Below are 17,776 nucleotides of genomic sequence, written 5' to 3'. Positions count from 1 at the left end.
GGACTTCCGGTTTGCTCGGAGGTTCGTTTTGACTGCTCCGGAGGCTTCAGGGAAGCGTCCTGAAGGTCCCTCAAGCCTCCAGAAGGCTTCTGGGGGGGGGCGGGGGAGGCTGTTTTCGACCTCCCCAGACTCCTATAAAGCCTCTGGAGTCTGGGGAGGGCAAAAAAAGCATGCAAAAAATGGGGTGGAGCGCCTGTAGTGCGCGCATGCGCACTGGGGGGGTCGCACATTGCATTATAGGTGTGGCGCGCCCGCACACGACCCCCTGCGCTCCCCCCACTTATGGCACACGAGCCAAAAATGGTTCGCCATCACTGTTTTATATCATTAGTTCACTGGGTTTAAATAGACCGTTGGCTTACCTGGACGGTCGTTCTCTGGACACTGCGAGAGAGTCCAAGCATGGGTTAACACAGACTATCTGCCCTAGGACTGAGTGAATTTTTTTTTGACCACGCCTTCCTTAGCCTCATTGAGATCAGTTTAAAAGCGAAGAAGTATCCGTAACAGGAAGGCCGTCCCACAGTCACTCGAAGTAATAGTCTTGAACACCGCAGAAGACCCCGGGTGGGTTTGGACTCTCCTGCAGCGCCCAGAGAACGACCGTTCAGGTAAGCCAACGGTCTTTTTCCTGAAAGAGTCCAAGCATGGGACATACCCAAGCTATTGTTTCCCAGGGCGGGGAGTGTCCAGAATGTCCGGAGCCTCTGTAATTTTTTGTAAAATCCTTCGTCCGAAAGAGACTTCGGCTGAGGCAAAGGTGTCAATTTTATAATTTTTGATGAATGTTGTGGGGGAAGCCCACCTGGCCGCTCTACAAATGTCGATAACGGACGCTTGGGTTGCCCATGCTGCTGAGGTGGCAGCACTCCTTGTCCAGTGTGCCGTCACGCGACCTGGTACGGCCCTGCCTTGATGTTCGTAGGCCATCTTGATGCAGGCTCGCAACCAACACACAATGGTGTAAGATGATGCTTTGCAGCCCAGCGACCAATGTTCCCTCTAAGCTGCGTGGGAGCGCGGCCACGCACTTGACAGGAAAACACTGCACAGCAGTTTCTAATGTCACAGCATAACATTTGGCAAACGCCCGACTTCCCTTCCCCACCCATCTCCGAAATCAAAAATTGCTGCTTGATCTGCCTCTCCACGAAAGCACCCACTCCCGGCCTTCTCCTGGCGGGGGGGGGGGGGGGGAGAAAGAACCCTGATAGTAGTGGATCAATGCATCAATGCATAGAAAGGGCGGGGAGATGTGGAGGATTACACTCCACCCCACTCCCCACCCCATCACATATAATCCTTGATATGTGTCCTACGTTCCACTCTCTTTTTTAAAGACTTCTAACTGATTAGTAATCCCTTTTTGGAGAAGAAATAAAAGTGGGCTTAATCTGTTTCCTCCTCCCCGGGCACAATGATTCATTCCCCCTGCAAGCTCTGCCTGCGGCAAACAGCCGGTGCCATTCGAGAAAGGGGGGGAAGAAACTACTCACGGTGTTAATTTGGGGGGAAATAATAATAATCAACAACTGTGCTCCCCCGACCTTTTAAGCTGCCGGAGAAAGTGCTTGGATTGCCTGGTTTCATTTCCGCTTTGGAAGCGGTTTCCTGCCTGCCACCTGGACGGAACCACTTGACCTGGGAAGCCGGGGGGAGAGGAGGAGGAGGCTAGCTACACCCTCCTGGGGAAGCAAATGGTATTGCTTACTCTAGTCCTATTCATTTTTCGCCTCTTTGGCTCCGTCAACTGCTTGAAAGCATCCCTGTGGAGCTGCGGCCTAGGAATCATGTGCTCTGCACAGTCCTGTTATCTGTTTCTAGCCAGCTGGGCATTTAAGCTAGATTCCCTCAGATTTATGGTCGAGTAGGCGTGCATCTATCTAAGGGGTCCCCCAACTTGGCAACTTGAAGACTTGTGCACTTCAACTCCCAGAATCCTCCAGCCAGCTATGCTGGCTGAAGAATTCTAGGAGTTGAAGTCCACATGTCTTCAAGTTGCCAAGTTTGGAGACCTCTGATCTATCTACTTGCTTTCCCCTGTCCCCTATGCTGGCTGGAGAATTCTGGGAGTTGAAGTCCATAAGTCTTCAAGTTGCCAAGTTTGAAGACCTCTGATCTATCTACCATGCTGCGCTATTTGGAACCGATTGCGTAAAGCCCTGGCGACCAGCGCGACAAAGTGTACTCGGAATGGTTGTTAAAGAAAGGCAGACATGAGAAACTGTAAGATGAGACAGGCTTTCACTGAATAAGTGTACATTGCCGCAAACACTATACAAGTATTTTAATATTGCAGACTTGCGGTATTATAAGTGATACTGATATTATATAACTTTTAATTAAACGGGTACTTTGAATAAACATAACTTTGAGTTTCAAATAACACTGATTTCGTTGTTGTCTTGGGTGACATCTGTGAAAAAAATTCAGGTGCTCAGGCATGAAAATGTGCCGCTCAAACACTATACTTTTCCGCTCACACTGAAAAAAAATTAGAGGGAACATTGCCAGCGACCCAGGATGAAATGAGACAAAGAAGGCTTCGGAACGTCGGAAGTCCTTGGTTCTCTTGACATAAATGCGGACAGCACGTCTCACATCCAACTTATGCCAAGCACGTTCCTTAGGATGCGTAGGTTTCGGGCAAAAGTTGGGAAGGATCACTTCCTGGGATCTATGAAAATGAGTGTCGACCTTAGGGATGAAAGTGGGGTCAAGATGACTCTCAGCATGTATAATGCATAGCTCTTCCCTGATGGAGAGAGCTGCTAGTTCAGATACCCTTCGAATGGATGTAATGGCCACTAGAAAGGCAGTTTAATAGTCAGGTGATGAAGGCTCGCCGTTCGAATTGGTTCGAAGGCTCGTAGAACCAACGGCAAGTTCCAAGATGGGTAATGGTGAACCGTCTGAGGACAGATATTCACCGTGCCCCTCAGGAAGCTCTTGACCTGTGGCTGTTGACTCAGAGGACGGGAAGAACTCTTAGTGAGAATGGTGGACAAGGCTGCGACCTGACGACGGAGATTGTTGGGTGCTAGCCTCTGTCCAGTCCCACCTGGAGAAAGTCTAGCAACTGTGGAACTGAGGCAGCAATGTCTCTTATACCACTCTTCTGGCACCAGGCTGAAAAGGCGACCCATGTCACTTCGTATATTCTAGTAGTGGAAGGCCTTCTGGACGCTTGGATAGTTTGTATGACCTTGTCAGAAAGGTTCTGTTTCCTCAGGAGTTCCCCCTCAAGTGCCAGACGGCTAGTTGTAGCTACTGAGGGTCCGGATGGCAGACGGTCCCTTGGCTGAGGGAGATTTGCTCCTGAGGAATTCTCCATGGTTTCTGAATGGAGAGGCTGACAAGGTCCGCATACCAGGACCTCCTTGGCCAGTGAGGTGCTACAAGGATGATCTCCGCCTCCTCCGCTAGTAGCTTGGTTACTACCTGCGGAATGAGTGGGAGGGAAAATGCGTATAGCAGTCTTGAGGGCCATATGCACCTCAGCGCATCCGTCCCCTCCGCCAGGGGCGAGTGGTAGCGGGGAAAAAAACCTTGGCAGGTGTGTGTTGGTGTGGGTGGTGAATAAATCTACTTGCGGTTTGCCGAATCTGCACGATCTGCCTGAAGAAGTCTGGGTGCAGACGCCACTCGGAGTTGTCGATCATCTGCCGACTCAGCCAATCTGCCTTCTCGTTGCTGGCCCTGGATATGTGATCCGCTCTGATGGACGCTAGGTGACGTTCCGCCCACCTACCCAGGGACTCCGCCTCTGTCATGAGTCTCCTGGAGTGGGTGCCGCCTTGCCGGTTTATGTGGGCCTTTGTTGCTACGTTGTCTTAGTAACAGCACGTCAGCCCACAATCAGCGATGAAAACTGTCATAAGGTGTTGGGCCGCAGCTCTAGCCAGTTTATGCTGTGAGTTGTTTCTCTCTGGGTCCAATTGCCCTGAGCGAGCTAACCTTGACAATGTGCCCCCCATCCGTATAGCCTGCATCGGAGGTCACCACAAGTCTTTCATGTTCCTTGAACAGGCACCCCTTCTGTACTGCTGCTGTCTGCCACCAAGAGAGGGAGCGAATCACCTTTTGTGGTAGACGTACACGTCTTGGGGAGTTGCTGACCTTTGACCTTTGCATCGGCAGGAGGAACCACTGTAGTTCCCTGGCATGGAGACGCGCCCAGAGAACTACCTTCAGGCATGATATCATGATGCCGAGAAGTTGCGAAGGTTTGATGATCGTCACTGAACTGGGCTGCCAACATTAATGTACTCTGTTCTAGAGATTGCGCAGACGGTCTGGTGACAGGAATACCTGGCAAGAAACCGAGTCTATGATGGTGCCGAGGTGTTGGATGTGTGTGGTTGGCTCGAGATGGCTCTTCTGCCGGTTCACCAAGAAGTCGTGTTGTTGCAGAGCTCGTATGGTCATCTGAACGTCCCGTCAAGCCTGGTTGCGGCTTGAGGAATAAGCTGCCTGATGCATCTTATGGCACACTTTCTCAGATCTTTTGTCTTCTGCCTTGAGACCTTCCAGTAGGTCTGCTGGCAGGTTCAAAGTCGAGGTCAAGGAGACCACCGGGGCGTCCACCTCGCGTAACCTCAAAATATCCGCCATCCTGTTTTTTACGGAATAAAGAGATTTATCTCCACCGCTAGGGTTGGTCAAGGTACCGGATTGAGCCCATTGCCTTTGGACAACGTCCATGAATAAATCTGGCACCAGGATCAGCTCCTGAGTAGGAGCTGTCTCCTTGAAAAGACCTTCTTTGGGGTCCTTGGTGGAGGAGGATGATACGGTCGTACTCTTAGAAGTAGACCCTAGTTCGGTGGCTGCTTTGGCCTTATGTAGGATGGACTTAAACAGGGAAGGCTTGAACAACCCCGTGAAGGCGGGCTTATTGGGAAGAAGATCCTCGTCCTCCAATAATTCGAATTCTTCTGCCTCCTCCTCTTCCCAGACTGATTCCTCTGTGGCAACCGAGGTGCCAAGAGAGGCTGGCGCCTGGTCTCTGACCTATGCTGGGGGCGGTCTTGATTTAGAAGCCCCCGCCACACAGGCATCCTTCTGCCTGATGCCCTCGGCTATGCCCTGGGAGATGGCCTGTGCAATTACTTCCTTCATCTCCGCAGACAAGGCTAGGCCCTTGTCTTCCCTGGCCTGAGATCGTGACGGAGTGTACCGACTCATGCTCCCACCTGAACAAGTTCCCTCCTCCGCTGGGAGGATGCACTGAAAGGGTTCCAGCTCCTCTCTGAGGGATGAGTTGGGTGATTGGGGTAACCCCAGGAGGCATCGGGGGAAGACTCCCGCGAATCCTCTTTTATTAATTAGGGAGACCTGTTCCCCTGAGGCGAACTAGGCTCCCCTTTTTCCCTCTGACCAGGGGATGGGCATGGTAATGCATCCGCATGCTCAGGGGATTTACTCTGCCTTTGGGGCTGTGGAAGTTTTTGCTCCGCAGATTTGTGCTTTCGGGACCCCTCCCTGGGTTTCTCATTACTCCCTGAGGGTCGCGGGGAGGCCTTCTTAGTGGTGCCCTTTCCTCCCTTCCCCCCTTTGGGTGGAGGGTCTAGCCTACTGCGTTTGGAGGAGGGCCCTGCCTGTACCTCCTGCGCCTCCGAGCCTCCATCTGCCATGATGACCTGTAGATTGATAGTGTAAGTCATGGAGCAGAGCGGTTGATGGGTCAGTAGGCAGGCACCAGGCGCAAGCCAGCCGGCTACGAAGCGCCCGCAGATCAACACTGGAGAGGAGGGACGCCCGCAGGACAAAACCCTTCCTCAGGCCGCCCTCAGGTTCCCCGAGTGGTTGGTGCTGGAATGTAGCCTTGCCCGCGTCCCGGACAAGGCCCAACTCTTCCTGGCGGCGATCTGCGGCTGAGGGGCTTAATCGCAGCTTTGTGTGTCTTCCCGTGGCTCCGAACGGCTCTCTGTTAAAATTGTCCCTTTAAAATGGCTGCCACTGCGCCCGTTGGCAATGGGTGGAAAACGCGCAAAGCACCACAAAATGGCCACCACTGTTGCCGGGCTGAAGAGAGAACCGCCGGCACGGTCAGAGCTCTCAATTGCTCCGTACGGTGCTCGTAACAACAGCGGTTGGGGAAAATTCAGCCAGGAAGCCTCCCGCCGCCCCCTTGCTCGCCCGCAGCCACCGGACAAGCAACTCCCTTGTTATCACTCTGCGTGCGACAGCAGCTGACTGTAGCCTGGCAGTCCTCTCAGCACTCTGAATTTTTTCTGTTTTCTTTCCTAAAGGGTACTATACAAAAATAACAAATTTTCCTATGATTAGTTTGGGGAGTCCAATCTATCTGATTTAGGACTGAGGAGCTCCCCAGCAATAGTCCTAAAGGGCAGACTGAGTTTTTAAACTGATCTCAATGAGGCAAAGGAAGGCGTGGTCAAAGAAAAATTCACTCAGTCCTAGGGCAGATAGACTGTGTTAACCCATGTGTGGACTCTCCAAGCAGCGCACAGGAGAAATGGTTAACTCTGCACAGGATCATAACTTTTCAGTTAAATGTAAATCTAATCCAAATAATTATTAACGCACTCTACATTTCGCAACGCAATAGCTGCCACTCGGACACCCTATAATCTCTCTGACCTACCAAACTGCCGAAGCTTTCAGTTTACACAAGGACAAACCTAGGGCATCCGTTCTGACTTCAGTCTAGAAAAGAGCGCTACCTCTTTTACATTTCTAATCGCTTTTTTCTATTCAATTGGTAGAAGTTCCTTTAGAGGCGTGGCTTGTAACATCTGTCCAATTAATAAGCAGAATTTCTTTGAAACGCATCGATACCCTCCAATAACGAGAGGCCCTTAGCTCCCGCCCAGGAAGCTAGCATTTTCGTATTGGGAGAGCTCAGCATGTGCCACAGCTCCGCCCTTAGACGCCTGAGCGAAGCACAGGGAGTTTTTAAGCCTTTTCCAATCAGCAAGTCCTCAAGCGCGTGAGTGACAGGAAGGTACCCAATGAGACTTTAAGAAAGACAAGGCTGTTGACCAATTCGGATCCAGAATTGATTTCGCGAGCCCTTTAGAAGCCGCTCTAGGTCGGCAGTAGGGCTGCTCTTCCACTTCGCCGGTAGCAGCCATGTTGGGGTTCGCGAGTCGCTGCTGCGCCTCTTCGGCTTCCTTTTTGCTGAGGGGAGCGCGGGGCGCGTCGAGTCCCCTCCAGGACCTGCTGCAGCTGCGGGGCGGGGCGGTTGCCGCTGCCGCCGAAGCCCGTAAGTGTGTGGCCGAAGCCCCAGAAGGAGCTCGAGGGCGGGGTCACCTTGCGGCCTAGCGCTGGTTGGGGGTGGGGAGAACCGGCCGTTCGGAACGGTCCTAGAAAAAGGCATCTGCACCGAGGGTGCCGCTCGGCCCGGATGGGAGGCTGGTCTTAATCCTGCCGAGGTCTCTCTTGGGAGAAGGGGAGCGGGGAGAAGCAGAGTTCCCGCTCGCCTGCTTCTGCTGCCTTCTCCCGGCTCAGCGAGCCAGGCGTTTGGCCTGGGAGAAACCCCAGCAGGACACGCGGGGCTTTGATTCGGTGTCCATGACGGCGGGACGGCGCGTTGCCCTTCCTCTGCAGAAACCCCGATGCCCAACCCCGGTCGTTGCTTACGTGTCAGCGGCCGCACGGATGGGGGTTTGCGCCACCTTAATCGGTTTTTGCCCACCCCGATAGATACGTGGTGGGAAACGGTGGTTTCTGGCTTTTTCTGCATGGGCGGGGAAGGCCCTTCGCTGCGGCTGTTCTTGGGTGAGGGGTGGGGGGCGAGCTGTGGCGATACACCCCCCTGCTTTCGTGTAAGACGATCTGGGGACGATGACGGCCGCATCGGAAGCGAGCGAGGAGGAAGACGACGACCTGGGAGCACGGATCTTGCTCGATCGGCTCCTTGCTTGATCGGCTCCGACAAACATGGCGCCCGTCGGCACTTAGAGGGCATGAGAGGAAGCATTGCGGAGCGCGTTCGGATCCTGGACGCCGCTTGTCATCCCCTTCCTCTGTGACTGCGGTGGCGAAGATGGGAAGAAAGGCGCAGCAGAATGGGCCAAGCAGGATAGAAGAGGATTCCCGCTGGTTCGCTGGGATCTAGGCACTAGATCTAACCACCTTCACATGGTGCACATAGAGACGGTTTTAAATTGCTCTGACAGGATTCAGGGAGGTTTTGCGAGAACTAATAATAAGGCTTCACCGGCTAGGAGCAGAAAAACGAATTTTCCGCGGATGCTCGTTAAGATCTTTAGTATACCTTGACGGGGGTATTTACAATCCAGGCTTTGTGAGGAAAAAATTATTTCATCAGTAATTCAATAGTAGTGAGTCAGGGATCTATTCAGGCATCTGCATTTTCAATTTTTTCAGAGCCTATTATTGGTCTCAGAGAATTCCAGTTGTGATAAGGGATTGATGGTTATTGATCTCTCCTGGCTGACCATTGCAAAAGCCTGGCCGCCTATATAGCTCATACAGGGTCTCATAAAAGTTATTTCTAAGTTTTTCTTTAAAAGCTTGGTACTAATGTATTCTTAGAATGAAATCCCTTCAAAACATTATGGAAAACCTAAGACTCGTTTTCATCCAGAGTTCTGTATTTGACCCCAAAAATATCTGACTGGATTGCTGCTTTGAGTGATTTTATATAATTGGCAGAATTATTTATAAAATGTATGCTGTCCAACTCGTGACAATTCTGGGAATGAAACTACGAACAATTGAAATTATCTTGGAAAGTGGAGAATCTCAATCTTACATCTTTTTCGGGAAGTGGGGGTGTTTATAAGTTGCTGATTGTGAAGATGTATAATTAAGCATCTAATTTGCCTGCTGATGGTTGTACTTTCTTTTGTAGGCCGGAACTATGCTGCACAAACATCTCCTGCAGCTAAAGCTGGAGCTGCCTCTGGACATATTGTGGCAGTCATTGGTGCCGTGGTTGATGTCCAGTTCGATGAGGCCCTGCCACCAATCCTCAATGCTCTTGAGGTACAAGGCAGAGATACACGCTTGGTGCTAGAAGTGGCTCAGCATTTAGGTAAATGTCATTGATCAACCTGGCTTTCATTTTATTAATGCTCCTTGTGATGATAAATAAAAATGACTTTCGTTCTTCTGAACCTAATGAAGTCATATTTATGATCTGAAAAGGAAGTCTTTTAATCAGAAAACGTTTGGTTCTGAGGCCAAGTAGTCTAGCATCATTGATTGATATTGTGGACCAGTCTTAAGCTTTTATAAGCCTCCTGTTATGTTTCAAGGTTCAGTATGTCTCCGAAGCTCTCCAATAAAAGAATACTAAACATTTTGCATGTCTAATTGGGCATTCAATACCAGTGAATTATTTTTCCAAAATTATTTCTGTTAATTTTTTGACTGCATGAACTTTGTGGATCTCTAGAGCTGGTTTTACCTACATAATAAAAGGCACATTTTTAATAAACAATCTTCTACCAACTTTCCTAGAAGCTATTTGGATTCTTTATTTTTACACATTGGTAAAAAATAACTTTTGAAATTACAGCGTACATTTCTGTTGCTCAAGCATTATTTCAGAGTAAAGGCAGCTTCTGTTCTATTTCTTCTATTGCAGGTGAGAATACTGTTCGTACCATTGCTATGGATGGTACTGAAGGTTTGGTGAGAGGCCAAAAGGTGTTGGATTCTGGAGCACCAATCAGAATTCCTGTAGGACCTGAAACCCTTGGCAGAATCATGAATGTCATTGGAGAGCCAATAGATGAAAGAGGTCCAATAAAGACCAAGCAGTAAGCACAAATTTGGGGGAAGACAGTGAGGCAACCATAATTCATTATTTGGATGGCTTTATTTACCTGGTATTCCTTTCCACTAGAAAACTATATTTCAACCACAAAATCCTGTCAGTGAAATGGAAAAGGAGAGACAACGTGTGTACCCACTAATTTCCATGCCATTTCCTAAACATCTGAAGGGGCAAGAAAACTTAATTTTGCACATATGTGGTATCTGAATTATCTAGCTAACTGGGGAAAATGGTCTTAGATGAGTCCTAGTGGATGGTCAATGAAAATGGTGACTTAGTACATAGTTGCAGTTGACAAGAATATTCCATACTAGGGATAATTTTAAAAAATATGCCAACATTAATATGAAATATGACACTGAACTATATGTTTACATTCAGGGAACTGTATAGTTTTGGCCATCTTGGAAAAAGATATACTTAACATATGACCAATCATTTTTTTCAGGTTTGCTGCTATTCATGCCGAAGCACCTGAGTTTGTGGAAATGAGTGTTGAACAGGAAATCCTTGTGACTGGCATTAAAGTTGTGGACCTTCTTGCCCCATATGCAAAGGGTGGTAAAATTGGTAAGTTAAGTGAGGTAGAAGGGTGACCCGTTGTGTTTCTGCAGCTTCCTTGCCATAGCATGGACTTTGAATCATTAGCAGCCTCAGTGTTTTACATACAACTGATGTTGGCTGTCTTTCCTTCACTGATGAGCAAAACTCATTGACTTTCGTTCTTCTGAGATTGCTGAAGCAATTCATCCTCTGAGAAGGAAAATGGGAGATTGTAGAGGAGCTCCTAATCATTCTCTGGTACTGAAACAGCTTTTTTCTTCTTCAGGTCTGTTTGGTGGTGCTGGTGTAGGCAAGACTGTATTGATCATGGAGCTGATCAACAACGTTGCCAAAGCTCATGGTGGCTACTCAGTATTTGCTGGTGTTGGAGAAAGAACCCGTGAAGGGAACGATTTGTACCATGAAATGATAGAGTCTGGTGTCATCAACTTGAAGGATACCACATCCAAGGTGAGCAAACAAGTTAGGGTTTTAGCTGTGGCCCTAAACTTCAAAACTGTGATATGGGTTGGCTTAATTTGCTGCCTTGCTTGCACCAGAAATTGGCCATTATTCTTGAGGGCATGCAGTTTTGAATTTCCACTCTTGATCTTAGTTGATGTGTTGACAATACCAGAAAAAATGCAAGGACTGAAAGGATTTCTAGTGCACCAAGAATATTTTGAACAAAATATGAAGTGTACATATATTAGACAGTCATTTTATGAAAGAATTACTAGACTGAAAGAAAAGTATATTAGAAGTAAATCCCATTAAGTTTCAGAAAGACAGAGTTGGTAGGATAATAAATCAACTATTTATAGGATATTCCGGGGTATGTATCATAATACACCAATTTATTGCTATGGAGCAGGAAATTTTTAGCCATACACTAATGAAATGGGACAATTAATATTTTGTGTAATTTTAAGTTTCTTTGCTCTCCCATAGGTTGCTCTTGTTTATGGGCAGATGAATGAGCCACCTGGTGCTCGTGCCAGAGTTGCTTTGACAGGCTTGACTGTTGCTGAATATTTCAGAGACCAGGAGGGTCAAGACGTGCTGCTCTTCATTGATAACATCTTCCGTTTCACACAGGCTGGATCTGAAGTAAGCTTTAAACCAACTTGTCAGTCAAAGGAGAACATTTTAATAATAAGATTGGGATCTTCCCAAATTGTGGGCAGGGGAAGCATAGATGCGTTATCTGAGACTTTCTGTATCATAAAAGAAGCAACCTTGGCAACTGCAGAAGATTTTAATCTTCTCTTCCAGGTATCCGCCTTGCTGGGTAGAATCCCCTCAGCTGTGGGTTACCAACCTACTTTAGCTACTGATATGGGTACCATGCAGGAGAGGATCACAACAACGAGAAAGGGATCTATCACCTCTGTGCAGGTAATTTGCTAAAAATGTTATTTCTCCAATTATATTGTCTACCAATTCAGGGTGTACTGTGTTACTGTCTCATTTCTGGAAGGCAATTTTATTATTTATCTCCATTCCCTATGTGGGATCTGATGGAATTGCTTCCCTGCTATATAAATAGCTATACAAAGCTGCTGATGGTTAGCATTAAAACTGTCTATATCACTGGACTGTTAATGTAGTAAATCTTCTTTTTCCAAGGCCATCTATGTACCAGCTGATGACTTGACAGATCCAGCTCCTGCAACCACATTTGCCCACTTGGACGCCACCACTGTGCTGTCTCGTGCCATTGCAGAGCTGGGCATTTACCCAGCTGTAGATCCTCTGGACTCTACTTCACGTATCATGGATCCTAATATTGTGGGACAGGAGCATTATGATGTGGCCCGTGGGGTGCAAAAGATCTTGCAGGTGAATTGGGTGTGTGTATGTGTGGTGCGTGTGAAAACCATGGAATTCAAACTTACTAATTAGTAAATACTTTTTGTATTCTTTTTAATTGTGTATATAGAATATTAATACATTTTTATAGCAAGTATAATACTGCAAGCCAGCAGCAAAACTGCTTGGAAGAGGCAGAATGTAGATAGGATGGCAAGTGGCTTGATCCACTCCATGGTGCCCTTGCTGTCTCAACTCACCTGCAGGTTTCCTCTCTAGGACTACAAGTCCCTCCAAGACATCATCGCTATTTTGGGTATGGATGAATTATCTGAAGAGGATAAGCTGACAGTGGCACGCGCCCGTAAGATCCAGAAATTTTTGTCCCAGCCCTTCCAGGTGGCTGAGGTTTTTACTGGCTATGCAGGCAAGCTGGTGCCTCTGAAAGAAACAATCAAAGGATTCCAACAGATTCTGATAGGTATGTATGGCAACTGGAACCCCCTGAAGCTGATGGCTGTCTTGTTGCCATCTTTTCTCATTGCTAATTTTCCCTATTCTAGTCACAAGGTATCTACTGAACTACAATCTAATTGCTTTCCAGATGTAATGTAGGCTGTTTTCCCAAGTAATCGTCTAGTGCAGTGTTTCTCAAACTTGACAACTTGAAGATGTCCGGACTTCAACTCCCAGAATTCCCCAGCCAGCATTCGCTGGCTGGGGAATTCTGGGAGTTGAAGTCCAGACATCTTCAAGTTGCCAAGTTTGAGAAACACTGGTCTAGTGATTAGTGTCAACATTTTTCCATTCAAACCTAGGAAAATAATAGCCTTCTGTAATGAAGCTACAAATAATTACAGGTAGTCCTCAATTAACAAGCTCACTGAACACTGTTGTTTAGTGACAGTTTGAAATTATGACAGTGCTGAACAAGTGACTGGTCATTGAAAGTCTAAGGATGTGATTATGATGCAGGCACTTGGCAGCCAGTTTGCGATTAATGATGGTTGCAGCGGCTTGCATTCATGTGACCACTTTTTGCAACCTTTCCAGCCAGCTTCCCACAAGCAAAGTCAATTGGGGAAAGGCGGCAAAAAGGTCATCTCAAGTTGATGCTTTTTCTCCTGAGGAGCCCAGCTAAGGAGTACAAGATCCCAAGAATCTTGTACTCTGCTCTGTGTACACATGTCCACAGCAGCCATCCCCAACCTCGCCATGCTCTGCCTTGCCACAGCCACGTGTCCAGAAAACTGCTTGCAAACTGCCTGAGACTTGCAGGTAGTTTTGCTATTGGAAACTGGCAAAATATTTTGAGGAGGTCCTCATTTAATGACTCACAAATCTTCACAAAGATGGAATTACTGGGTTTGCCATTAAGGGATGTGGTCACATAATGTTGTGCTTTATGATAGCATTACTTAGCGGTGGAAATTCCATTCCCAGTTAATCATCATTAAGGAAGGGCTATCTGTACAGTTAAACCATGGTGCTCAGCTACTATTTGATATTTAGAAGTTGATGGAATGGGCAAAAGGGGCATGTAGTTGTGATCTGTTTCTTCCTAACAGTTTTACTGATTCCAGTTTTTGACTTTGTCTCTGCAGGAGAATATGACCATCTCCCAGAACAGGCTTTCTATATGGTGGGGCCCATTGAGGAAGCCGTGGCCAAGGCTGATAAGTTAGCTGAAGAACACTCATGAGTTTACCTTTGAGGCAAACCTTGTATGCTTTCAAATGCCCAGTGGTTCACTTTGTCCCACCTCACAGTTCTTGAAACTCTTGGAAATTTCTTGAAAATATTTAAAAGTTTCCAATAAACCGTCTGGTGCGATTATAGAAGTAGTTAATGGTACTGTTGCAGCAAGAAGAGAAGCTATAGCTTTGAAACAGACCAAATTTGTTGATTCTGGGTTCGCTGACCAAGAGTAAGGCATTCTCGCTTGACTATATTGGAAAGCAATGTTGTGCTGCCTAATTCCAATGTGGTGATTGCCCAGAATATTCCACAGAGAGAATTGATGTGAACTGGTTTGACGCAGAAAATCTTTCTACACTGTAAAGACCATTAAGTGCTGGCAGTTACTGATTCCTTCTTCTCCTAAGCATTTGGCAAATAAGGCAGATTAGCATAGTTAATATGCTTGCCTACAGCCATTCATGCAGGCTGAGATTCCTTGGACAGCAGTCCAGAAATGCCTTTGAATATTCTAGATAGTGTGCATTTAAATTTTGATCTCCCAGAGCAGGCATGTTTGCTATGAATTCCAAAACACTGTTCAGTTTTTTGTAGGCAGATTCACCCAGGATTTGGTCAAGTAAATGTCATGTTCTCTAATGCAATTGAATGGATACAATTTGGAAGGTTGGAATGGAAAGATTTTGACTGCATAAGTCTTTTGAGTAGAAAGAATGCTCAAATGTTGCTAAATCTTTATCCTAAAACAGAATCTATAGATTCATTGACACTCAAACCCTCCCTGTTTCCACAACCTTGTATCAAGTCACAACACTGCCTATTAGGTTTTAGTTTAATGTATCGTGTGACTCCCAGTTCAGTAATATGTAAGGTTAACAAAGCTTAACTACATAAACCTAAAAAGAAGATCCCACTGATATCTGATGCAACAAGATGTTTAAAAGAGGCTTTTTCAATCTTGAGTTAGCTTTGGTTTTTAAGTACTTAAGCAACTTTGTCCTGACTCTCGTTAACTGACTCCCACACCACACACAGATTTGTTTCTCTTTCCCTTGCCTACCATGGCTATTAAGGTTTCCTTTTTGAAGGGAGGGAACAGCTTTTCTTTGCCTGCTATAAAGAGACTGGGCAACATTAACCTTGATGTCATTGCCATGTATAAACAGTTTGCCATCAGACACTCATTTTAAAGGCGTTATGCCTTGATGCTCCAAGAAAGAATAGAAATCGATAACTTGCTGTAAAAGGAAAGTAATTGGGATTAATTGGCTAAGGCTCAAGGGATAAGTAATTTAGTATCAATTTCTCAAGCTTATTGCTCTGTTTATGTCTGGCAACTTTGGGTTACAGAATCTCCTGAGACTTTTTCAAAAACACAAAAAAAGTCAATTTGGCAGAGGTTACTTGCAACGAAGAGTTCTAAAGCAAGCCGGGCTTTTATTTAAAAAAAGACTTTCAGAGGGTCGTATGTTTGAGAAGTCTTACCAAACGTAGATTGTGTCCTGCAAAATTGAGACTTGATAATTATGTGCTATTTATTACACATCTACCCTGCTGCAATTAGAATTGACAAAAGATCCATGGCAAAAGTTATAATAAACATTGGGAACAATTATAACAAAATTACATCCTTCATATAGATGAGAGATTTCTATAAATCTAGCATGTATTATGGTGCAGAACAGTTGTGAATCCTATCTTGGATTTTATGCATTCTGTACCTGATTAGTTTTAGTTAAACTGATCAAACCATGCAATGTGTGAAGCATTGGATAGTCTGTTCAAGGGAAGTAGAATTGTCCATTTCTTTCAGGTTAGGATTATGCTAGAATTAACCTTAAAATATGCATACTTCCTGTAGGAATGCCTTTTCTAATTTTTAAAAAAGTTATTCTACAATGCAGAGCTGCCCAGTACTTAATTAAATGCCATATACGGTATATTATACCTGGCCTTACATTTTGTAACTTTTTTTTTTTTTGAGAATTTAAAAACTATATTTAATACTTGGAAAGATGATTTCATTTTTCATACCTTGACATGCTGTCATTTCCCATTTTAATTTCTTTATTAATGACCAAAATGTAAAATACCCAAAAATATGAAAATAATGGGAAAGTAAGAAAAAAAGAAAAACATTGACTTCTAACTCTTTAGTGCAGTAGAATAAGATAACATACAGCCTCAATTTTTAAATTTACATAGTCATATATATTAACTGTTTCTGTAACAAACCAGGAAAACCCTATTTCATTTTTCCCACCTCGAGCACAAAGTCAGAAGCTTTGTTTCCAAATGGAAACAAAGCTAGATGTATTATTTAAATAAAATAGGCAATTTATCTCTGCTAACTCCCATCAGTTTTTACAATCAGTAAAGTATCTTTTTATTTTCATGCATAGAGCATTCTTGTTGATTTCAGTATATACAGTGGCACTTTGGTACTCAACTGTTTTGGGACTCATTATCCTAGTACTCAATGCATTTTGATGCAAAAAAATAATCTTGGTACTCATTGTTTGTTTGATATTCTGTGCACAAGCTAGAACTTATTAGTATCAGCTGCCTTGTGACTCACTACATAATCCTTATGGGGAAAAATTGTTTGGTACTCCTCAGTTTGGTACTTGCACTTCCCAGAAACAATTGATGAATACTAAGATACCACTATATAACATCAAAGTTCTATTCCCCCGCCCCCAGTTCATTGTCCATTAAGCCTAGGAGGCAAATTTGATTTTACCTTTATATTCACTTTGAGATTCGTAGGTATTAAGATACGAATCCTACTCCCAATATTTTTTTGCTTTGTCACAAGTACACCAGAGATGGTAAAAGGTTTCTTTACATTTACATTTCCAGCATGCATTTCAAATCCCTTTATACATTTTTTTACCTTTTATCCAGTGTTAAATTCCATTGGCACATCATCCTATAAAAAAAATTCTTTTGAATTATAATTTAATGGAAGTTTTAAACCCTTCGTCCTCATATTTTCCCATTGTTCAAGCATCATATCCAAAGTTCTTTGCCCATTGCATCATACAATATCTCATGTATGAACTATGTATTCATACTTCTGATTCCAACTCTTCTTTAGAGTTGGGGATAGGTTTACCTTGATTGAAAAATTATTAGACCATAGGTCCACCAGTCTGACTTTGCCATCCTTTCTTTTCTACAAAAAGGTTCCTGGTACAATGCCTTACTTTATTCCAAACCATCTAACAAAGTGGTTGTTGAAACATTTAACCTTGTATCATAAGTAAGCATGCCATCTAAATATTAATTCATGGCCCTCCAAATCGAGTAACTTATTTTGGACAGACCTACTCTTTAAGCCAGCCAAACAGCAAGCATTGAAGTACTTTTTCAAATTTAGTAAACCCAAACCTCTTTGAGTATATTGCAATAACTTATATCTAATTTGTTTTTTCCTCTTGCCATATAAACGTACCCATTTGCCACCTTTTCAAATATTTTTGATGCCATATGATCTGTTGATATCCTATTGTTTTCATGTAGCATACATTAATGGTCATCTTTGCGTCTTAATTACAACTAGCTAATTTCCTGACTAGGATCAGCTGGATGGGACAGGTTATTTGCAATTGACTTAAATCAATAATTTAATCCCCCTATGGGTCAATCAATCCTTTGGGACCATTCTTTTCCCATGAAACCAAGTAGGATTCTACTTGGCACTATTGGCATAGCAGATCTAACCACATTAATCTTGCAATTTTACATACTCCAGCAGCAAAATTTGCTTGTACACCTTTTGCAATGGCTTCCTTTGTAACTTAGTGGTCCTGGAAAGGATCCAGTTTTCTTTCAGCTTTTTGCATCTCTGTCCTATTATGGTCAAATGATGAACCTAAATAAAAAAGGCTTTGCAAGATGCAAAATAATCACTAGGAGAGCTGTTCGACTGCTAGATAATCAACA

General features: G+C 45.0%; 1 protein-coding gene across 1 annotated transcript; it reads left to right on the top strand.

Moving 5' to 3' along the window:
* Positions 1-7,038: 7,038 nt before the first annotated feature.
* Positions 7,039-13,971, top strand: ATP5F1B (ATP synthase F1 subunit beta). The gene is made up of 10 exons (XM_081968006.1): positions 7,039-7,231; positions 8,846-9,028; positions 9,584-9,758; positions 10,224-10,345; positions 10,605-10,789; positions 11,270-11,428; positions 11,594-11,716; positions 11,948-12,160; positions 12,410-12,611; positions 13,735-13,971. The coding sequence occupies exons 1-10, from the start codon at positions 7,099-7,101 to the stop codon at positions 13,830-13,832; spliced, it is 1,593 nt and encodes a 530-aa protein (XP_081824132.1). The 5' UTR covers positions 7,039-7,098; the 3' UTR covers positions 13,833-13,971.
* Positions 13,972-17,776: the final 3,805 nt, after the last annotated feature.

This window comes from Natrix helvetica (genome assembly GCF_964273705.1).
Source record: "Natrix helvetica genome assembly, chromosome: 1".
NCBI classification, from domain to species: Eukaryota; Metazoa; Chordata; class Lepidosauria; order Squamata; family Natricidae; genus Natrix; species Natrix helvetica.
This window is presented reverse-complemented; position numbering and strand designations above follow the sequence as displayed.